Genomic DNA, 17,973 nt, shown 5'->3' with positions numbered 1-17,973 from the left:
ACAGTGTCTGTGTTGCAAGAGGGAAAGGCCAGAGCGATAAAGAATCTGCATCGACAGACAGAAAATGACAAAACATCAATTTCCTCAGAGAAAATGATTTAGGTTATAGCAGGAGAGGCTGACAACCATGAAATACATAGAATTGAAGTGCTGACAATCTAGCAACAAAATCACACTTTTATATCAACATTTTATTTTCAGAATATCCACACCATCACGGAGAATTAAATAAAATGCTTGCTTTTCAGTGCATAAGCGTTCGGCCAAATCACATATGGAGATGGAGATCATTCCATTATAACAATTAAAAATATTGATTTTGGCCTGTACTACTAAAACGCATAGAAACTCATTGAATAACACATTCATATGGCAAACATATAGTCAAAACATAAATCATAAGAAACAAGGGTTTGAAGTGTCTGTCCTAAATCTAGGAGATATAAAGAAAAAGATATAGATATTTTTTTGCACATATTTAACCCCTTTTTAAGGGTAGGCGTAAAACTACCTTCATACCTTCCTTCATCTTTTTAACCAGTACAGTTACATTCAGACGAGTTGTGTGACACTTGTGGGGGGCGTAGAGTAAAACCGAGAAGACCATAGTGTTCGTGAGAATCTCCCCGTTCCACAGTGGGGTCCATTAGTTTGTAGTCCAAACGGCTCGGAATCCGTCAGATGAAGGCCATAAAAATGGTCAAAGACACGCTAGTCATAGACTGTTCTCTCAGCTACCGCACGGCAAGCGGTACCGGAGCGCCAAGTCTAGGTCCAAAAGGCTTCTTAACAGCTTCTACCCTCAAGCCACATGACTCCAACTTCAGACGAGTCTCCTGACACTTTTTTGTAGGTCAATCTGTTCGATGCTACAGACGTTTACGTGAGAAGACCGATTTTCGGGATGGCTCTGTCACCTTTCCCCGCAGATGCGGAAGTGCGACTAGCGGATGTGGTAATTTTGAGACTCATCCCTTGCAAAAAAAAAACATATATCTATCTTAAACTGACGGATTTTGATGGGGATTTTTTTTGTTATGTAACTGAGATTGACTCACCGGTGCGTCAATCGACTAGGGGATTACTTGATAGGTACAATATATGCCATGTTGTGAGGAACAGGAGGGAGAGAAATGTTTTTTAGGAACTAAACTTATTAGAATCTGGGCCACAGATTCGCGAGAGAAAATCAAAGGGGCGGTGGGGTTCTGTCTCAGTGCCAAGAGCACTGCAGCTTGCAGCCAGTACAGGATGAGAGAGAGAGACAGTAGTACTGGGACCTCTATTGGTGTAAGGGGGTACTGCAAAGACAATGGACTCCATCTACTGACTGCCATCGCTAAGCTATGTCACTACTGAAACCTGATTGCAAGCTGCTGAGTGTGCTTGTGTGCCTGTGTGTGTGTGTGTGTGTGTGTGTGTGTGTGTGTGTGTGTGTGTGTGTGTGTGTGTGTGTGTGTGTGTGTGTGTGTGTGTGTGTGTGTGTGTGTGTGTGTGCCTGTGTGCCTGTGTGTGTGTGTGTGTGTGTGTGTGTGTGTGTGTGTGTGTGTGTGTGTGTGTGTCCCAAGCCGCAGATCGCCTCCTTTCCTCTCCTTCAGTGTCTGACGGTGTGACTGTGAAGGGCAGATTCAGGCCCCCTCCAGAGGAGAGAGATGGAAACAAAATATGCTGATGAGAGAATCTGTTTCCAAGGACAACACCCTCACTCTGCAAGAGAGTATGTCTCTACCACAAAGCATTAGTAATCACACAAGACACATCTCGCAGATTGATCACAACACTCTGAGGTAAAAATGATCAACCATTAAGCACAAAATCAGACCTAACCATCAGACATCCTACAGTCCTTCAGACAGTATTCATACCCCTTGACTTCTTCCACATTTTCTTCCACATTTTGTTGTGTTACAGCCTGAATTTAAAATGGATTACATTTAGATTTTATATCACAAATTAATTAAAAAAGAAAAGCTGAAATGTCACGAGTCAGTAAGTATTAAGCCCCTTTGTTATGGAAGCAAAAATAAGTTCAGGAGTAAAAATTCAGTCAGGTGGTATTCAATGTTGGGAGATGACAATGAAACCAGCCACTATGGGCAACAGTGAGCACTGTGACCTTCAGGTAGGCTTTGGTTTTTCTAGGCTGTTGTGGACAGGGATGGCGGATGGGCGAGATAGGAGTAAGCATCTGCCTCTGTTTTTATAGATATATTTTTAAGCCTATCCCAAACCTTAACCCTAACCTTAACCATTCGAATTCCTAACCTTACGATTTCTGAGTTAATGTCTGAAGACAGATTTCATTTACACAGGCATCAGGAATCATCATCTCAGTGTCTGAAACCCTAGACTGTGTCAGCCAAATTTAAAACACCACCAAAAAGTACAGACACCCACTTTCTCAAAAGGTGATGGAGAGTTGGAGGTAGACCAATGGAGATAAAATGTCTTCTCTCTCTCAAAGTAACCGAACAATGCAAACCTACAATCCATTCCGGTGTAGACTAAGATTGGATTAGGTGGTCCACTCACCAGATGGTATCCCATGCTACTGTGGGAACCTGTGTAGCAAGATAGTTCAAACTAAGGTCCAGTCACTGTTACATGTAATGCTGCTAGATTTACATCCATAATTCATAAATGGAGAAAATATTGCTTTAATAGCCTAGCCAAAGCGACACTGAGGAGTGCTACAACTAAGAACCATCTCAGTGCACCAGTAATAGACTTAGGCCACCATAATCCTCAAATGCATTATTCATTATCCTTGTTGAGTCTCTGAAGCTCTGAATTAGACTGGGCAGTAACAATTCTGTGTTGTTATCGTCACTGTGAAATGTGGATACAAGTATGAGCTCCAGATGTTGTAGGTCAGGAATGTCTGGGTTGGTAAATCAAATTTGTATTGCTGTTGCAACGTTTTAGGGAGCTCGCAATACTTAACCTTGGAACGATACAGAGAAGTAACCAATCACTTCGACATTTGACGTTTGGAACAACTTTGAAATGTGACGTTTGAGAAACACGAATGAACGTCTAGTTCTGACGTGAGACTGTGAGAGCTGGTTGTAAAAAATTCCTTAACAAGTCACATGATATGTTCCATGGACTCACTCTGTGTGCAATAACATTGATTAACATTAATTGCACTTTGGATGGTGTATCAATACACCCAGTCACAACAAATATACAGGCGTCCTTCCTAACTCAATTGCCGGAGAGGAAGGAAACCACTCATGGATTTCCCCAAGAGATCAATGGTGACTTAAAACAGTTACAGAGTTTAATGGCTGTGAAAGGAGAAAACTGAGGATGGATCAACAATATTGTAGTTACTCCACAATACTAACCGAAATGACAAATTGAAAAGAAGGAAGCGTGTACAGAATACTATTTTTCCAAAACATGCATCGTGTTTGCAATGGGAACTCCTTCAAGAATGTTGGAAAAGCATTCAAGGTGAAGCTGGTTGAGAGAATGCCAAGAGTGTGCAAAGCTGTCATCAAGGCAAAGGGTGGCTATTTTAAGAAAAATGTTTTGGTTACTACATGATTCCATATGTGTTATTTCATAGTTTTGATATCTTCACTATTATTCTACAATGTAGAAAAACGTAATTATATAAAGAAAAACCTTTGAATGAGTAATTGTTCTGAAACTTTTGACCGGTAGTGTATATATACAGTATATTATATATTTTTTGCAAAAAATGTGGGGCTCAAAGCCCCACCTGCCCTGAATGACGGGTCGCCTCTGATTCCAGGTGACTACCTCATGAAGCTGGTTGAGAGAATGCCAAGAGTTTGTAAAGCTGTCATCAAGGCAAAGGGTGGCTACTTTGAGGAATCTCAAATATATATATATATATTTGATTTGTTTACTACATGATTCCATATGTGTTATTTCATAGTTTTGATGTCTTCACTATTATTCAACAATGTAGAAAATAGTAAAAATAAAGAAAAAACATGGAATGAGTAGGTGTGTCCAAACTTTTGACTGATACTGTATGTAAACTTGTGTATTTTATTGTCAATAAATTTGCAAAAATGCCTGAAAACTTTGGCGTTATGGGCTACTGTATGTAGATGGGTGAGAAATAAAATCTATTTAATCCTTTTTGGATTCAGGCTGTAACACAAAAAAAGTGGAATAAGTCAAGGGGTATGAATACTTTCTGAAGGCACTGTATCTCCTATTAATACATCCAGAGCAGAAACATATATCTTCAACACCTCCCGGTGCACTGAGATGAGATCAAAGACAACTATGCGGAAAAACTATTAACTGCATTGCATCATGTCTGATTAATAACATTCTACTACTCTAGCAGCATCAGCACTTTAACTTTTTAAAACCATGTATTATTAAAGACTGCATATACTTCTACCAAGAATCTCCATCTAAAGACTCAGGAATCTAAGGCCCTGTTCGAAAGTGTTGTACGGGTTTACCCCTGTGTATTTAACTAATTAATAACATGCTTTAGAACCTCTTCATCTCAGATATCAAATCGTAGTTTCAATAGAGATGATGATTCCTTTCCCATGTATAAAGAATGAGGGGGAGAGACGGTTCTGGATGTGCTTGGCTATGCCTTCCCCAGTGTACCTCCCTTTCAGTGGAAAGGGCATGACAGAACTAAAAGCCATGTAAACCTCTCCCATGGAGTCCTGGAAGGGTTAAACAGAACTTGTCCCTGTTCTGCCTGAAAATAAATCAAACATATTCATGATGTGGTAAACAATGCTATCTGAGACAGCAGGCAGCCACCGATCCCCTCTATCGCTCCACTCAGAACCCCGGCTTTGTATCCATGCTGGGTGGATGGGGATGGATGTGGAAGAACCCTGTGGTTCTGAGCATGACAAAGCTAATCTAATGAATGCACAACAGCCTTACGCCATAAAGGGTGTGTGTGTGTGTGTGTGTGTGTGTGTGTGTGTGTGTGTGTGTGTGTGTGTGTGTGTGTGTGTGTGTGTGTGTGTGTGTGTGTGTGTGTTCAGTCATTTTATCTGTGACCAATTCTCAACCCTTAGTATGTCCGCTTACCTGGGAAACACATATTTAATTGTTTTCTTCCTCCTCATCCTGACAGCCTCTCCTTGTCTCTCTTTTACATGATCTCACACTCCCTGGTCAAACCTGTACCCTTATTGCTGTCTTCCTCTCTCTCCCTCTCTCTCAATCCCCTTTCCTCTCTATTCTCTCACTATGACTTTCTTCCTTTCCACTCTCTCTTTGTCCATCTTTGAATGTGATAAATGAGAGGATGGCTTAGTGGGGGTGGATGCACATTTGCAGCTCTCTCTCTCTCTCTCTCTCTCTCTGAGAAACAGACTGGTGCACGATCAGTAATGAGGATCATCTCCATGGCAACCTCCATGGAGCTCAGCTGAGCTCCCATCCCCTTGCCAAAACCCACACCCAGGAGGGAAGAAAACAGGAAGTGAGGTTTTAACACACGTCCATGAAACAAAACTAGGACAAGGAGTAGACTGTCTGGAGGGGCCCAATTATCATTAGCCCAATCACATTGACCACGATTCAATCAACATCTGAGCCAGATATCTGGGGGTAAGGGTGGGGTGAGGAGAACAATTCTAAGTCATGTTTTTGGGTCACAATAGTTGATCCCATCTGGATGGTTACTGAACCCAAATGACTTACAGCAGGTGAATAATGGCCCTGCTGTGTAGAAATACCATCCAGTTCAGATGTGAAGCATTTAGCTGGCTACCTCATCCAGTTCAGATGTGAAGCATTTAGCTGGCTACCTCATCCCGGATAATGTACTTAGATAATCAATAATGTAATGCTTTTTGCAACACTGGGGCCAGCAGAGCAGAGGAAGAGGCTTTTAGCCAACACACATTAACATACAGTCACTGCAATACACATATTAATAAAGAACTGACAAACAGCTAAAGACATGACTACATACACTGCTGCTATTACAAAAAAAGAAACACAATATATATTGTGCAATATTCTGAAATACAAATAATATCAATTGATATGACGCACAACGCACACACTCACACATACTCAGAGAACAGACTGACAAACACACACCCACACATACTCAGAGAACACACTGACAAACACACACTCACACATACTCAGAGAACACACTGACCAACACACACTCACACATACTCAGAGAACACACTGACAAACACACACTCACACATACTCAGAGAACACACTGACAAACACACACCCACACATACTCAGAGAACACACTGACAAACACACACTCACACATACTCAGAGAACACACTGACAAACACACACTCACACATACTCAGAGAACACACTGACAAACACACACTCACACATACTCAGAGAACACACTGACAAACACACACTCACACATACTCAGAGAACACACTGACAAACACACACTCACACATACTCAGAGAACACACTGACAAACACACACCCACACATACTCAGAGAACACACTGACAAACACACACTCACACATACTCAGAGAACACACTGACAAACACACACCCACACATACTCAGAGAACACACTGACAAACACACACTCACACATACTCAGAGAACACACTGACAAACACACACTCACACATACTCAGAGAACACACTGACAAACACACACCCACACATACTCAGAGAACACACTGACAAACACACACTCACACATACTCAGAGAACACACTGACAAACACACACCCACACATACTCAGAGAACACACTGACAAACACACACTCACACATACTCAGAGAACACACTGACAAACACACACCCACACATTCTCAAAGAACACACTGACAAACACACACTCACACATACTCAGAGAACACACTGACAAACACACACCCACACATACTCAGAGAACACACTGACAAACACACACCCACACATTCTCAGAGAACACACTGACAAACACACACTCACACATACTCAGAGAACACACTGACAAACACACACCCACACATACTCAGAGAACACACTGACAAACACACACTCACACATACTCAGAGAACACACTGACAAACACACACCCACCCACACACAGAAGTAGTGGTGATCTGAGGGATATGAATAAGCCCCTCGACCTCATTCCCCTAGCCCTTTGTCCCGCCTCCCCTGTTTAGCTGTGATTGACAGCTGGATTCCTGCCGGTGATGTCAGCCCCGCTCAGCCCAGGGTGTACCTCGCTGAGACGCCAAGGCTCCGAGAGATCCCTGCTGCTGCAGCGCAGAACGGAAAATTACCAGCGCCTCCCCCTCCTGTTCTCTCTCTCTCTCTCACTCTCCCTCTCTCTCACACACACACAGTGAGCAGCAGTCTACACAGCGCATACTGAACCACTCAAAAGCAAAGAGACAGCTCCAGGCATTATTACTGGAGCCATGCTGGAGCCATACTGGGCCCAAACGCATCAGAGAGAGAGATAGCATGGTAATATAGAGAATCTGTTATTTATTACTCTGACACCTCGTGATCTTCCTAACACACCCTGGCCCACTTCCACATGCACAGCACTGCAACATTCAGAACCCCTGTGTGATCATAGAGAGCCCCAAAGCACATGGAGAAGACTAAAATATGAACCAACCAAAAGATCACACAGTGGCTCTGAGCTGGTATTTTACTTAGTTGTTTATACTGACCCACCACTCACTAAAATGAGGCCAGTGCATTATCAAATAGTATGAAAGAATGTATTAACAAACAGGATACATCATAGCGCTTAATGTGAGGCAGTGCCTAAGAGCACACAATATTAACAAAACCACTTGAATGCGACTGGTTACAAACAAGCACCACTTTAAATGGCCAAAAGAAAGCTAAATCCACACAAGTAGATAGCGTTTGCAGTTGATATACACAGTTTGTGGTCAAATAAAAGGGTCTGAGCAGCTTACATGCTGAGCGGATCAAGCCGCCCTGACATACTTAGTGTATGTTAATGAAAATGGGGAGAATCCTGGTTACAGCGTGCTGAGGCTGAGAGTGCGCATGTCTGGGGAGAGGGATGATATTTCACCATTCCTCCTCTCAGCTGCTACCCACACACTTCCACAGATACACACACACTCCCACAATACACACACACACTTCCACAGATACAGATACACACACACTTCCACAGATACAGATACACACACACTCCCACAGATACAGATAGACACACACTCCCACAGATACAGATACACACACACTCCCACAATACACACACATACTACCACAGATACAGACAAACTTACACAAATACACACACACTCCCACAATACACACACACACTCCCACAGATACAGATACACACATACTACCACAGATACAGATACACACATACTACCACAGATACAGATACACACATACTACCACAGATACAGATACACACATACTACCACAGATACAGATACACACATACTACCACAGATACAGATACACACATACTACCACAGATACAGATACACACATACTACCACAGATACAGATACACACACACTCCCACAGATACAGATAGACACACACTCCCACAGATACAGATACACACACACTCCCACAATACACACACATACTACCACAGATACAGACAAACTCACACAAATACACACACACTCCCACAATACACACACACACTCCCACAGATACAGATACACACATACTACCACAGATACAGATACACACATACTACCACAGATACAGATACACACATACTACCACAGATACAGATACACACATACTACCACAGATACAGATACACACATACTACCACAGATACAGATACACACATACTACCACAGATACAGATACACACATACTACCACAGATACAGATACACACATACTACCACAGATACAGATACACACACATTCACACACATTCACACACACGCCGAGAATACAAGGCCGATGGACTGAAAGAGGGAGGGGAGAGAGAAGGAGGGGGTGGGGAGAGATAGGGAGACAAAGAGATAGATATACTGTACATTGATATTGAGGGAAATACCTGAGACTGATGGAAAGCAACATGATACGTAAAAAAAGATACACAGAGATGGACTGACAGAAAGATAGACAGAGAAAGAAAGAGAGATGGATACAGAGATGGACTGACAGAAAGGGGGAGGGGAAAGATAGAGAAACAGTGAGAATGGAGGAAAGGAAAAAAATATGAATGAGACAAGGTGACATAGACCGAAATACAAATCAAATCAAACTTAATTTGTCACATGCCGAATACAACAAGTGTAGACCCTACCGTGAAATGCTTACTTACATGCCCTTAACCAACAGTGCAGTTCAAGAAGAGTTAAGAAAATATTTAACAAATAGACTAAAGTAAAGAATTCTAATAAAAAGTAACACAACAAGAATAACAATAACGAGACTATATACAGGGGGTACCGGTATCGAGTCAGTGTGCGGGGGTACAGGTTAGTTGAGGTAATTTGTACATCTAGGTAGGGGTGAAGTGACAACACATAGATAATAAACAACGAGAAGCAGCAGTGTACAAAAGGGAGGGAGGGGGGGGGGGGGGGGTCAATGTAAATAGTCCGGGTGGCGATTTTATTAATTGTTCAGCAGTATTATGGCTTGGGGGTAGAAGATGTTAAGGAGCCTTTTGGTCCTAGACTTGGCGCTCCGGTACCGCTTGCCATGCGATAGCAGAGAAAACAGTCTATAACTTGGGTGACTGGAGGCTCTGACAATTTTATGGGATTTCCTCTGACACCGCCTATTATATAGGGCCTGGATGGCAGGAAGTTTGGCTCCTTACACGGTCAGATACCGAGCATTTGCCATACCAGGCGGTGACGCAACCGGGCAGGATGCTCTCGATGGTGTAGCTGTAGAAACTTTTGAGGATCTGGGGATCCATGCCAAATCTTTTCAGTCTCCTGAGGGGGAAAATGTTTTGTTGTGCCCTCTTCACGACTGTCTTGGTATGTTTGGACCATGATAGTTTGTTGGTGATGTGGACACCAAGGAACTTGAAACTCTCAACCCGCTCCACTACAGCCCCGTCGGTGTTAATGGGGGCCTGTTCGGCCCGCATTTTCCTGTAGTCCACGATCAGCTCCTTTGTCTTGCTCACATTAACCTGTTTGGGCTGCAGGGGCAGTATTGAGTAGCCAGATAAAAGGTGCCCATTTCAAACGGCCTCGTACTCAATTCTTGCTCGTACAATATGCATGTTATTATTACTATTGGATATAAAACACTCTCTAGTTTCTAAAACCGTTTGAATTATATCTGTGAGTCAAACAGAACTCATTTGGCACAAACTTCCTGACCAGGAAGTGGAAAGTCTGAAATCGAGGCTCTGTTCTACTTCCTGCCTATAAATGGGCATGATACGTATTAGTATACATGCACTTCATAGACCTTCCCCTGGATGTCAAGAGGCGGTGAGAGAAGAAATTGAGTGTTTATCTTGGTCTGAAGTGGAATACAAGCTCTTTGTATGATGTGTCCCCCATTTCCGGTTTTCTGGAGAGCGCGAGAAGGTACCTGGATTTGCCTTCTGTTTAGCTGCCGTTATAGGCGACTACTATCTCCGGCTTTGATTTTATTTGATACATGTGACCATATCATCGTAAAGTATGTTTTTTCAATATAGTTTAATCAGATTATTGAAATTTTTTCGGGAGTTTTGCCGTGTTCCGTTCGCTGACTTTGTTGACGATGGAGAGATTCGTGCCACTTGGCTAGTGTGCTTGCTAAATCGAGAGGGAAAGTGGCCGTTCTAAATCCAAACAACGATTGTTCCCGACAAAGGACCCCTTGTCCAACATACTGATGAAAGATCAGCAAAAGTAAGAAACATTTTATGATGCTATTTCATATATCTGTCGTACATGTGAATTAGTCGTCGGCACCCAACTTTTGGGTACTCTAGCTATACCGAAGCTGGATGTCGTAATGAAGTTATTTTTTAGAATTCTAACACTGCGATTTCATTAAGAACTAATGGATCTATCATTTCCTATACAACATGTATTTTTTTGTTATGTTTATGAATAGCTATTTGGTGAGAATATGTGTGTCAGAAAAAGTGTCAGAAAAATATCCGGACGTTGTGGGAAATAGTAGCTACGTTAGCACAATGTATAACCACTGATTTCAGCTCTAAATATGCACATTTTCGAACAAAACATAAGTGTATGTATAACCTGATGTTATAGGACTGTCATCTGATGAAGAATATCAAGGTTAGTCAAAAATTATATATCTTTTACTGGTTTGTCACGATCGCTAACTTTTACTGCTGGGAAATGGCTTGTATTTTTGGCTATTGTGGTAAGCTAATATAACGCTATATTGTGTTTTCGCTGTAAAACACTTAATAAATCGGAAATATTGGCTGGAATCACAAGATGCCTGTCTTTCATTTGCTGTACACTATGTATTTTTCAGAAATGTTTTATGATGAGTAATTAGGTATTTGACGTTGGTGTCTGTAATTATTATGGCTGCTTTCGGTGCAATTTCTGATTGTAGCTGCAATGTAAACTATGATTTATACCTGAAATATGCACATTTTTCGAACAAAACATAGATTTATTGTATAACATGTTATAAGACTGTCATCTGATAAAGTTGTTTGTTGGTTAGTTTGGTTGATTCTTGGTTAGTTAAGTTGGCTTTGTGCATGCTACCTGTGCTGTGAAAAATGTCTGTCCTTTTTTGTATTTGGTGGTGAGCTAACATAAACATACGTGCTGTTTTCGCTGTAAAACATTTTAAAAATCGGACATGTTGGCTGGATTCACAAGATGTGTACCTTTCATTTGCTGTATTGGACTTGTTAATGTGTGAAAGTTAAATATTTAAAAAAAATATCTTTTGAATTTCGCGCCCTGCACTTGAAGTGGCTGTTGTCATAAGTGTACCGACGCCGGGCTGCAGCCATAAGAAGTTTTAAGGGAGAGGTGATTGTCCTGGCACCACACTGCCAGTTCTCTGACGTCCTCCCTGTAGGCCGTTTCATCGTTGTCGGTGATCAAGCCTACCACTGTTGTGTCGTCAGTAAACTTAATGATGGTGTTGGAGTCATGTTTGCCCACACAGTTGTGGGTGAACAGGGAGTACAGGAAGGGACTAAGTACACCCCTGAGGGCCCCAGTGTTAAGGATCAGCGTGGCAGACGTGTTGTTGCCTACTCTTACCACCTGGGGGCGGCCCGTCAGGATGCCGAGGATCCAGTTGCAGAGGGAGGTGTTTAGTCCCAGAATTCTTAGCTTACTGATGAGCTTTGTGGGCACTATGGTGTTGAACGCTGAGCAGTAGTCAATGAACAGCATTCTCACATAGGTGTTCATTTTGTCCAGGTGGGAAAGGGCAGTGTGGAGTGCGATTGAGATTGCGTCATCCGTGGATCTGTTGGGACGGTATGCGAATTGGAGTGGGTCAAGGGTGTCTGGGAGGATGCTGTTGATGTGAGCCATGACCAGCCTTTCAAAGCACTTCATGGCTACCGACATGAGTGCTACGGGCGGTAATCATTTAGGCAGGTTACTTTCGCATCCTAGGACACAGGGACTATGTTTGTCTGCTTGAAACATTTAAGTATTACAGACACGGTCAGGGAGAGGTTGAAATGTCAGTAAGGACATTTGACAGTTGATCCGCGCATGCTTTTAGTACACATCCTGGTAATCCATCTGGCCCAGCGGCTTTGTGAATGTTGACCTGTTTAAAGATTATGTTCACATCGGCCACTTGAGAGCGTTATCACACTGGCACCCAGAACAGCTGGTGCTCTCGTGCATGCTTCAGTGTTGCTTGCCTCAAAGCGAGCATAAAAGGCATTTAGCTTGTCTGGTAGGCTTGTGTCACTGGGCAGCTCGCGTCTGGGTTTCCCTTTGTAGTCCATAATAGTTTTCAAACCCTGCCACATTCGACAAGCGTCAGAGCCGGTGTAATAGGATTCAATCTTAATCCTGTATTGACGCTTTGCTTGTTTGATGGTTCGTCTGAGGGCATAGCGGGATTTCTTATAAGCGTCCGGATTAGTCTCCCGCTCCTTGACAGCGGCAGCTCTAGCTTTTAGCTCGATGCGGATGTTGCCTGTAATCCATGGCTTCTGGTTGGGATATGTACGTAAGGTCACTGTGGGGACGACGTCGTCGATGCACTTATTGATGAAGCCGATGACTGAGGTGGTGTACTCCTCAATGCCATTGGATGAATCCCGAAACATATTCCAGTCTGTGCTAGAAAAACAGTCCTGTAGAGTAGCATCTGCGTCATCTGACCACTTCCATATTGAGAGAGTCACTGGTACTTCCTGCTTTAGTTTTTGTTTGTAAGCGGGAATCAGGAAGATAGAATTATGGTCAGATTTGCCAAATGGAGGGCGGGGAGAGCTTTGTATGCATCTCTGTGTATGGAGTAAAGGTGGTCTAGGATTTTTTCCCCCTCTGGTTGCACATGTGACATGCTGGTAAAAATTTGGTAAAACTGATTTAAGTTTGCCTGCATTAAAGTTCCCGACCACTACAAGCGTCGCTTCTGGGTGAGCATTTTCTTCTTTGCTTATGGCCTTATAGAGTTGGTGCCAGCTCCATTCTGTGGTGGTAAATAGACGCTATGAATAATATAGATGCCAACTCTCTTGGTAGATAGTGTGGTCGACAGCTTATCATACGGTACTCTACCTCAGGCGAGCAATACCTCGAGACTTCTTTAATATTATACATTGCGCACCAGCTGTTATTGACAAATAGACACACACCCACACCCCTCGTCTTACCAGACGTAGCTTCTCTGTTTTGTCGGTGCATGGAAAATCCCGGCGGCTCTATATTATACGTATCATTGTTTAGCCACATCTCAGTGAAACTTAAGATATTACAGTTTTTAATGTCCCGTTGGAAGGATAATCTTAATCGTAGGTCATCAATTTTATCTTCCAATGATTACACGTTAGAAAGAAGAACGAACGGCAGTGGGAGTTTACTCGCTCGCCTACGGATTCTCAGGAGGAAGCCCGATCTACGGCCCCTTTTCCTGCGTCTTTTCTTCAAGCAAATTACGGGGATCTGGGCCTGTTCCACTGAATGCAGTATATCCTTTTCGTCAGACTCGTTAAAGGAAAAAGTTTTTCCCAGTCCACGGTGAGTAATCGCTGTTTTGATGTCCAGAAGTTATTTTCGGTCATAAGAGACGGTAGCAGCAAGATTATGTACAAAATAACTTTTAACATATGTTACACAAAACGCAAACAAAACAAACAAAATAGCACATTTGGTTGGGAGAATGTAAAAAGTCAGCCATGTCCTTCGGCGCCATCTTTTCAAGGGAGAGAGATAGAGAGACAGGGGAAGGGCAGAGGGATAGAGAGAAATCAATATTAAAAGTTGGGAATCCAAGAGAAAAACAGAGGCCATGAGATTGAGAGAAAGGCACAGTGAGCCAGGGAAATGTAGAAAGAAGGGGAGAGAAAAAGGGAGATATATATATATATATATATATTAAAAAAGGGTAGAGAATGGAAGAGAAGGATTACTCATGCACTAAAAAGAGAAAGCAAGGGTTGTTACAGCAGACATCTTGCAGGGCGTGGGAACAGCATAAATAAGAGCAGAGAGAAAAGCTTCTTCTGTCATCCACATACCTCCTGGGGACTCAGAGAGATAGACAGACCCGTGACTGTGCCAGGCCAGCTCACTCACACACAGAAACACATACTCCTCCATAAAAATGATGGTGTTTGTTTCAATTGCTATATCCGTTAACCTGGGTGGTGTTGGTGAAAGATTCAACAACATGCAATCATGATCTATCAATCGACCTTGTGAATGTAAGGGATTGCCTTACTGACTGACAGAGGAGCCTATTTTCAATGTTCAGAGAGGGAGTGATGGACTCAGAAGATTGTACTGAGTAGTAGCATTCCGAACATGGGGATAGGCATTGACATGATATAATTACAAAAGCAATAAACCTACATCCTGTGAAAGTATTGGTTCCTTCACAATTGAACAACCAATAATCCATCAAAGAAAAAAAACAGCTGACATTCTGATTCTGCTTTCATTACAAAGTTCACAATTTGCCCTTTCCCAATCAGTCTACAACTCTCCGTGGTAAAAAAATAAAATAATAATAATTGCAATAGAATCAATACAAAAGTAGCTTTCAACTAGTTTCCACCAGCGTCATGAAGAGCCATTCATACCTCACAGAGGAATAAACACTTAGCGCGAATATATAGTTCTGAAAGTTTAGCTCGCCTTCAGCACCTTGGAAAGCAACACTCGATCTATTTACCTAGGAGGCCATACGGACAGTGCAAAACAAAGCCAATGTGACAACTCTCGAGTGGTGGGCTGATTTCCGGAAAAGAGACATTTCGAAAACCATAATCTTGAAGGCATCACATTAAAATGAGCAATACAGGTTTAATCAAATAGAAAATAGGTCCGTTTATGTATTTAGATCTTACCTTATCTTTATTAGGAAGCGTTTGTGTTCTGTTAAACGTGTCATTTCCATTAATACTGATCAGTTCTGCATCTGCAGGTGGATACGGAGCGGGGAAAACCACTACGTCACTCTTCAGTGTGTCTGAACTGTAACACACGTCATACTGCTGAGTAGATTTAGAGTAAGACCAGCTTCCGTCAGGGTGTGTGGTGATCATTGGGGCGCTGTACCTTCTGAAACTGTCCTCTGTCCTGTGGCATTTTACTGCTATTAAACTGATGAGGCTCAGTAAAAATATCACTGACACCGAGGCAATGGCGATCAACAAATACAGGTTCAAATCAGAGAAGTTCTCCTCCTTTCTCGGCACATTTCTGAATTGAGTCTGGATTTTACCTGTACTTTCAACCACCACTACATCAATAGACACAGTCGCTGACAGTGAGGGTTCTCCGTTATCAGAAACCAACACGACCAACGGGTGAGTTTTCAGGTCATTGTCACTCATTCTCCTCTTAGTCCTCAGTTCCCCGGTGCTGGTTCCGATTCGGAAGAGGTTGGTTCCCTTGGGCTCAGAGATGTGATATGAAAGCAGCGCATTGTAGCCAGAGTCGGCGTCTACAGCCCTGATCTTGGCCACAAAGTAGCCCGCTTCAGCAGAATAGGGAACGTTCTCAGCGTTAACGGAGCCGTGTTCAGAGTAGGGCGCGAGAATCCCAGGACTGTTGTCATTCTCATCCAGGATAAAAACGTTCACAGTCACGTTGCTGCTGAGTGGAGGAACACCAGAGTCTGTGGCCTGAACTTTGAACTGGAAAGTTTGTATCTCCTCATAGTTAAAAGACTGCAGACTGATTATATCTCCAGTATCTGAGTTTATATTTACAGATGATGATATTGGAACACTTGTAATTAATAATGAATACGTCATCTTTGCATTTTCATCTGAATCTGGGTCAAAAGCAGACATCGTATAAATGACGTCTCCTACCGGACTGTTCTCTTTCACATAAACATTCATCACAGGTTCTGAGAAGTAAGGAGCGTTGTCATTCACATCCGAAACGTGTACAGTAATAACGCTGGTGCTGGAGAGAGGCGGGGTCCCTTCATCCGTAGCTGTGATAGTGACATTGTACTGAGAAGCGTTCTCTCTGTCAAGAGGTCCATCAACCACTAAGGAATAATGATTCTTGTATGAGTTGTTTATCGTGAATGGCACAGAGCCTAGTATTTTAACCTGTACAGCGCCATTTGTGCCTGCGTCATTGTCTTTCGCTGTTATCAGACCAACCGTTGTCCCTAATGACGCATCCTCTTTCACAACGTTAACTAAAGAAGTGATAAATAGCTCTGGTGTATTGTCATTCACGTCAGTTATTTCAACCAGGACTTTACAGTGAGATGCTCTAGGATTGTGTCCCCTGTCTTGAGCTTGGACACGTATTTCAACAGCATTGTTTTTTTCGTGATCCAACTCGCTTTTAACCGTTATTTCACCGGTAGCTGCATTAATGGCAAATGCGGCAATGTTATTATCACTGTTTTGGTTAATGAAAATATAAACAATTTCCCCATTCAGATCTTCATCTGCGTCACTCGCTTGGACCGTGATGACGGATGCACCTATAGGCGTATTCTCAGGAATACGAGATTTATAAAGTGTTTTTTTGAAAATGGGTATATTATCGTTAACGTCTTTCACATTTACAATGATAAGTGATGTCCCGGATCTTGGAGGTTTTCCTCCATCTACTGCGGTCAACGTGAGCTGGATAACGGGCTGTTTCTCTCGGTCTAAAGCTTTCTGCAGCACTAACTCAGCAGACACACTCTGCTCTCCACCGCTCTGTACATCCAGGGAGAAGTGTTCATTCGCGCTCAGGATGTAGCTGTTTACTGAGTTAGTCCCTACATCCGTGTCGTAGGCGCTTTCCAAAGGAAATCTCTCCCCTGGAAATGCAGATTCAGATACATTCAAATATGTTTTAGAGGACCTAAACGACGGCGAGTTGTCATTTATATCCAAAACATTCACTTCAAATCTGTATAGATTCAATGGCAAATTCACAATGGCTTCCAGTTCTAACCAACACTTCGTGCTCCTAGCACAGAGCTCGTCTCTGTCTATTCTCTCTCTCACGGACAGAATTCCAGTTGTTTTATTTACATCAAAATACCTCTGATTGGGTCCGGATATCTTAAACCCACGATATTCAAGTTGCTGCACGTCTAGATGCAAATCCTTGGCCAAATGTCCAACAACAGTGCCCTGGTTAGATTCCTCTGATATGGAGTAGACGATCTGTGATGACGCGATACTCCAAAGATGACATAACGGGAGGAGACAGTACATCCGCGAAGGAAACATAACCCATTTGTGAGTCATTGTGTCGGTATTCCGTTAACGAAACAGTATGTGAAGAACAGAGGCTATCATCCGCATAGATGCGTAAACCAAAACAGAACCAGACGAGAGCCACGGTGTTCTGGTGCTCACCCGAACAAAGCCTTTTTTTTCAACAACGACCAATGCTCCTGTGTAGGGCGG

At 42.6% G+C, this 17,973-nt stretch overlaps 1 protein-coding gene across 19 annotated transcripts in view; it reads right to left on the bottom strand.

Moving 5' to 3' along the window:
• LOC129827747 (protocadherin alpha-C2-like) overlaps window positions 1–17,973 on the bottom strand; it is a 217,925-nt gene that overhangs the window by 51,067 nt on the left and 148,885 nt on the right. The window contains exon 1 of one of the 19 annotated variants that reach the window (XM_055888869.1): window positions 15,442–17,945. The exons of the other annotated variants lie outside the window; for them this stretch is intronic. Coding sequence (XP_055744844.1) covers window positions 15,442–17,811 — 2,370 coding nt within the window. The 5' untranslated portion in view covers window positions 17,812–17,945. Of the gene's footprint in view, window positions 1–15,441; window positions 17,946–17,973 lie in introns of those variants that run through there. 19 annotated transcript variants of the gene reach the window in all.

Source organism: Salvelinus fontinalis, chromosome 29, assembly GCF_029448725.1.
Source record: "Salvelinus fontinalis isolate EN_2023a chromosome 29, ASM2944872v1, whole genome shotgun sequence".
Lineage (NCBI taxonomy): Eukaryota > Metazoa > Chordata > Actinopteri > Salmoniformes > Salmonidae > Salvelinus > Salvelinus fontinalis.
This window is presented reverse-complemented; position numbering and strand designations above follow the sequence as displayed.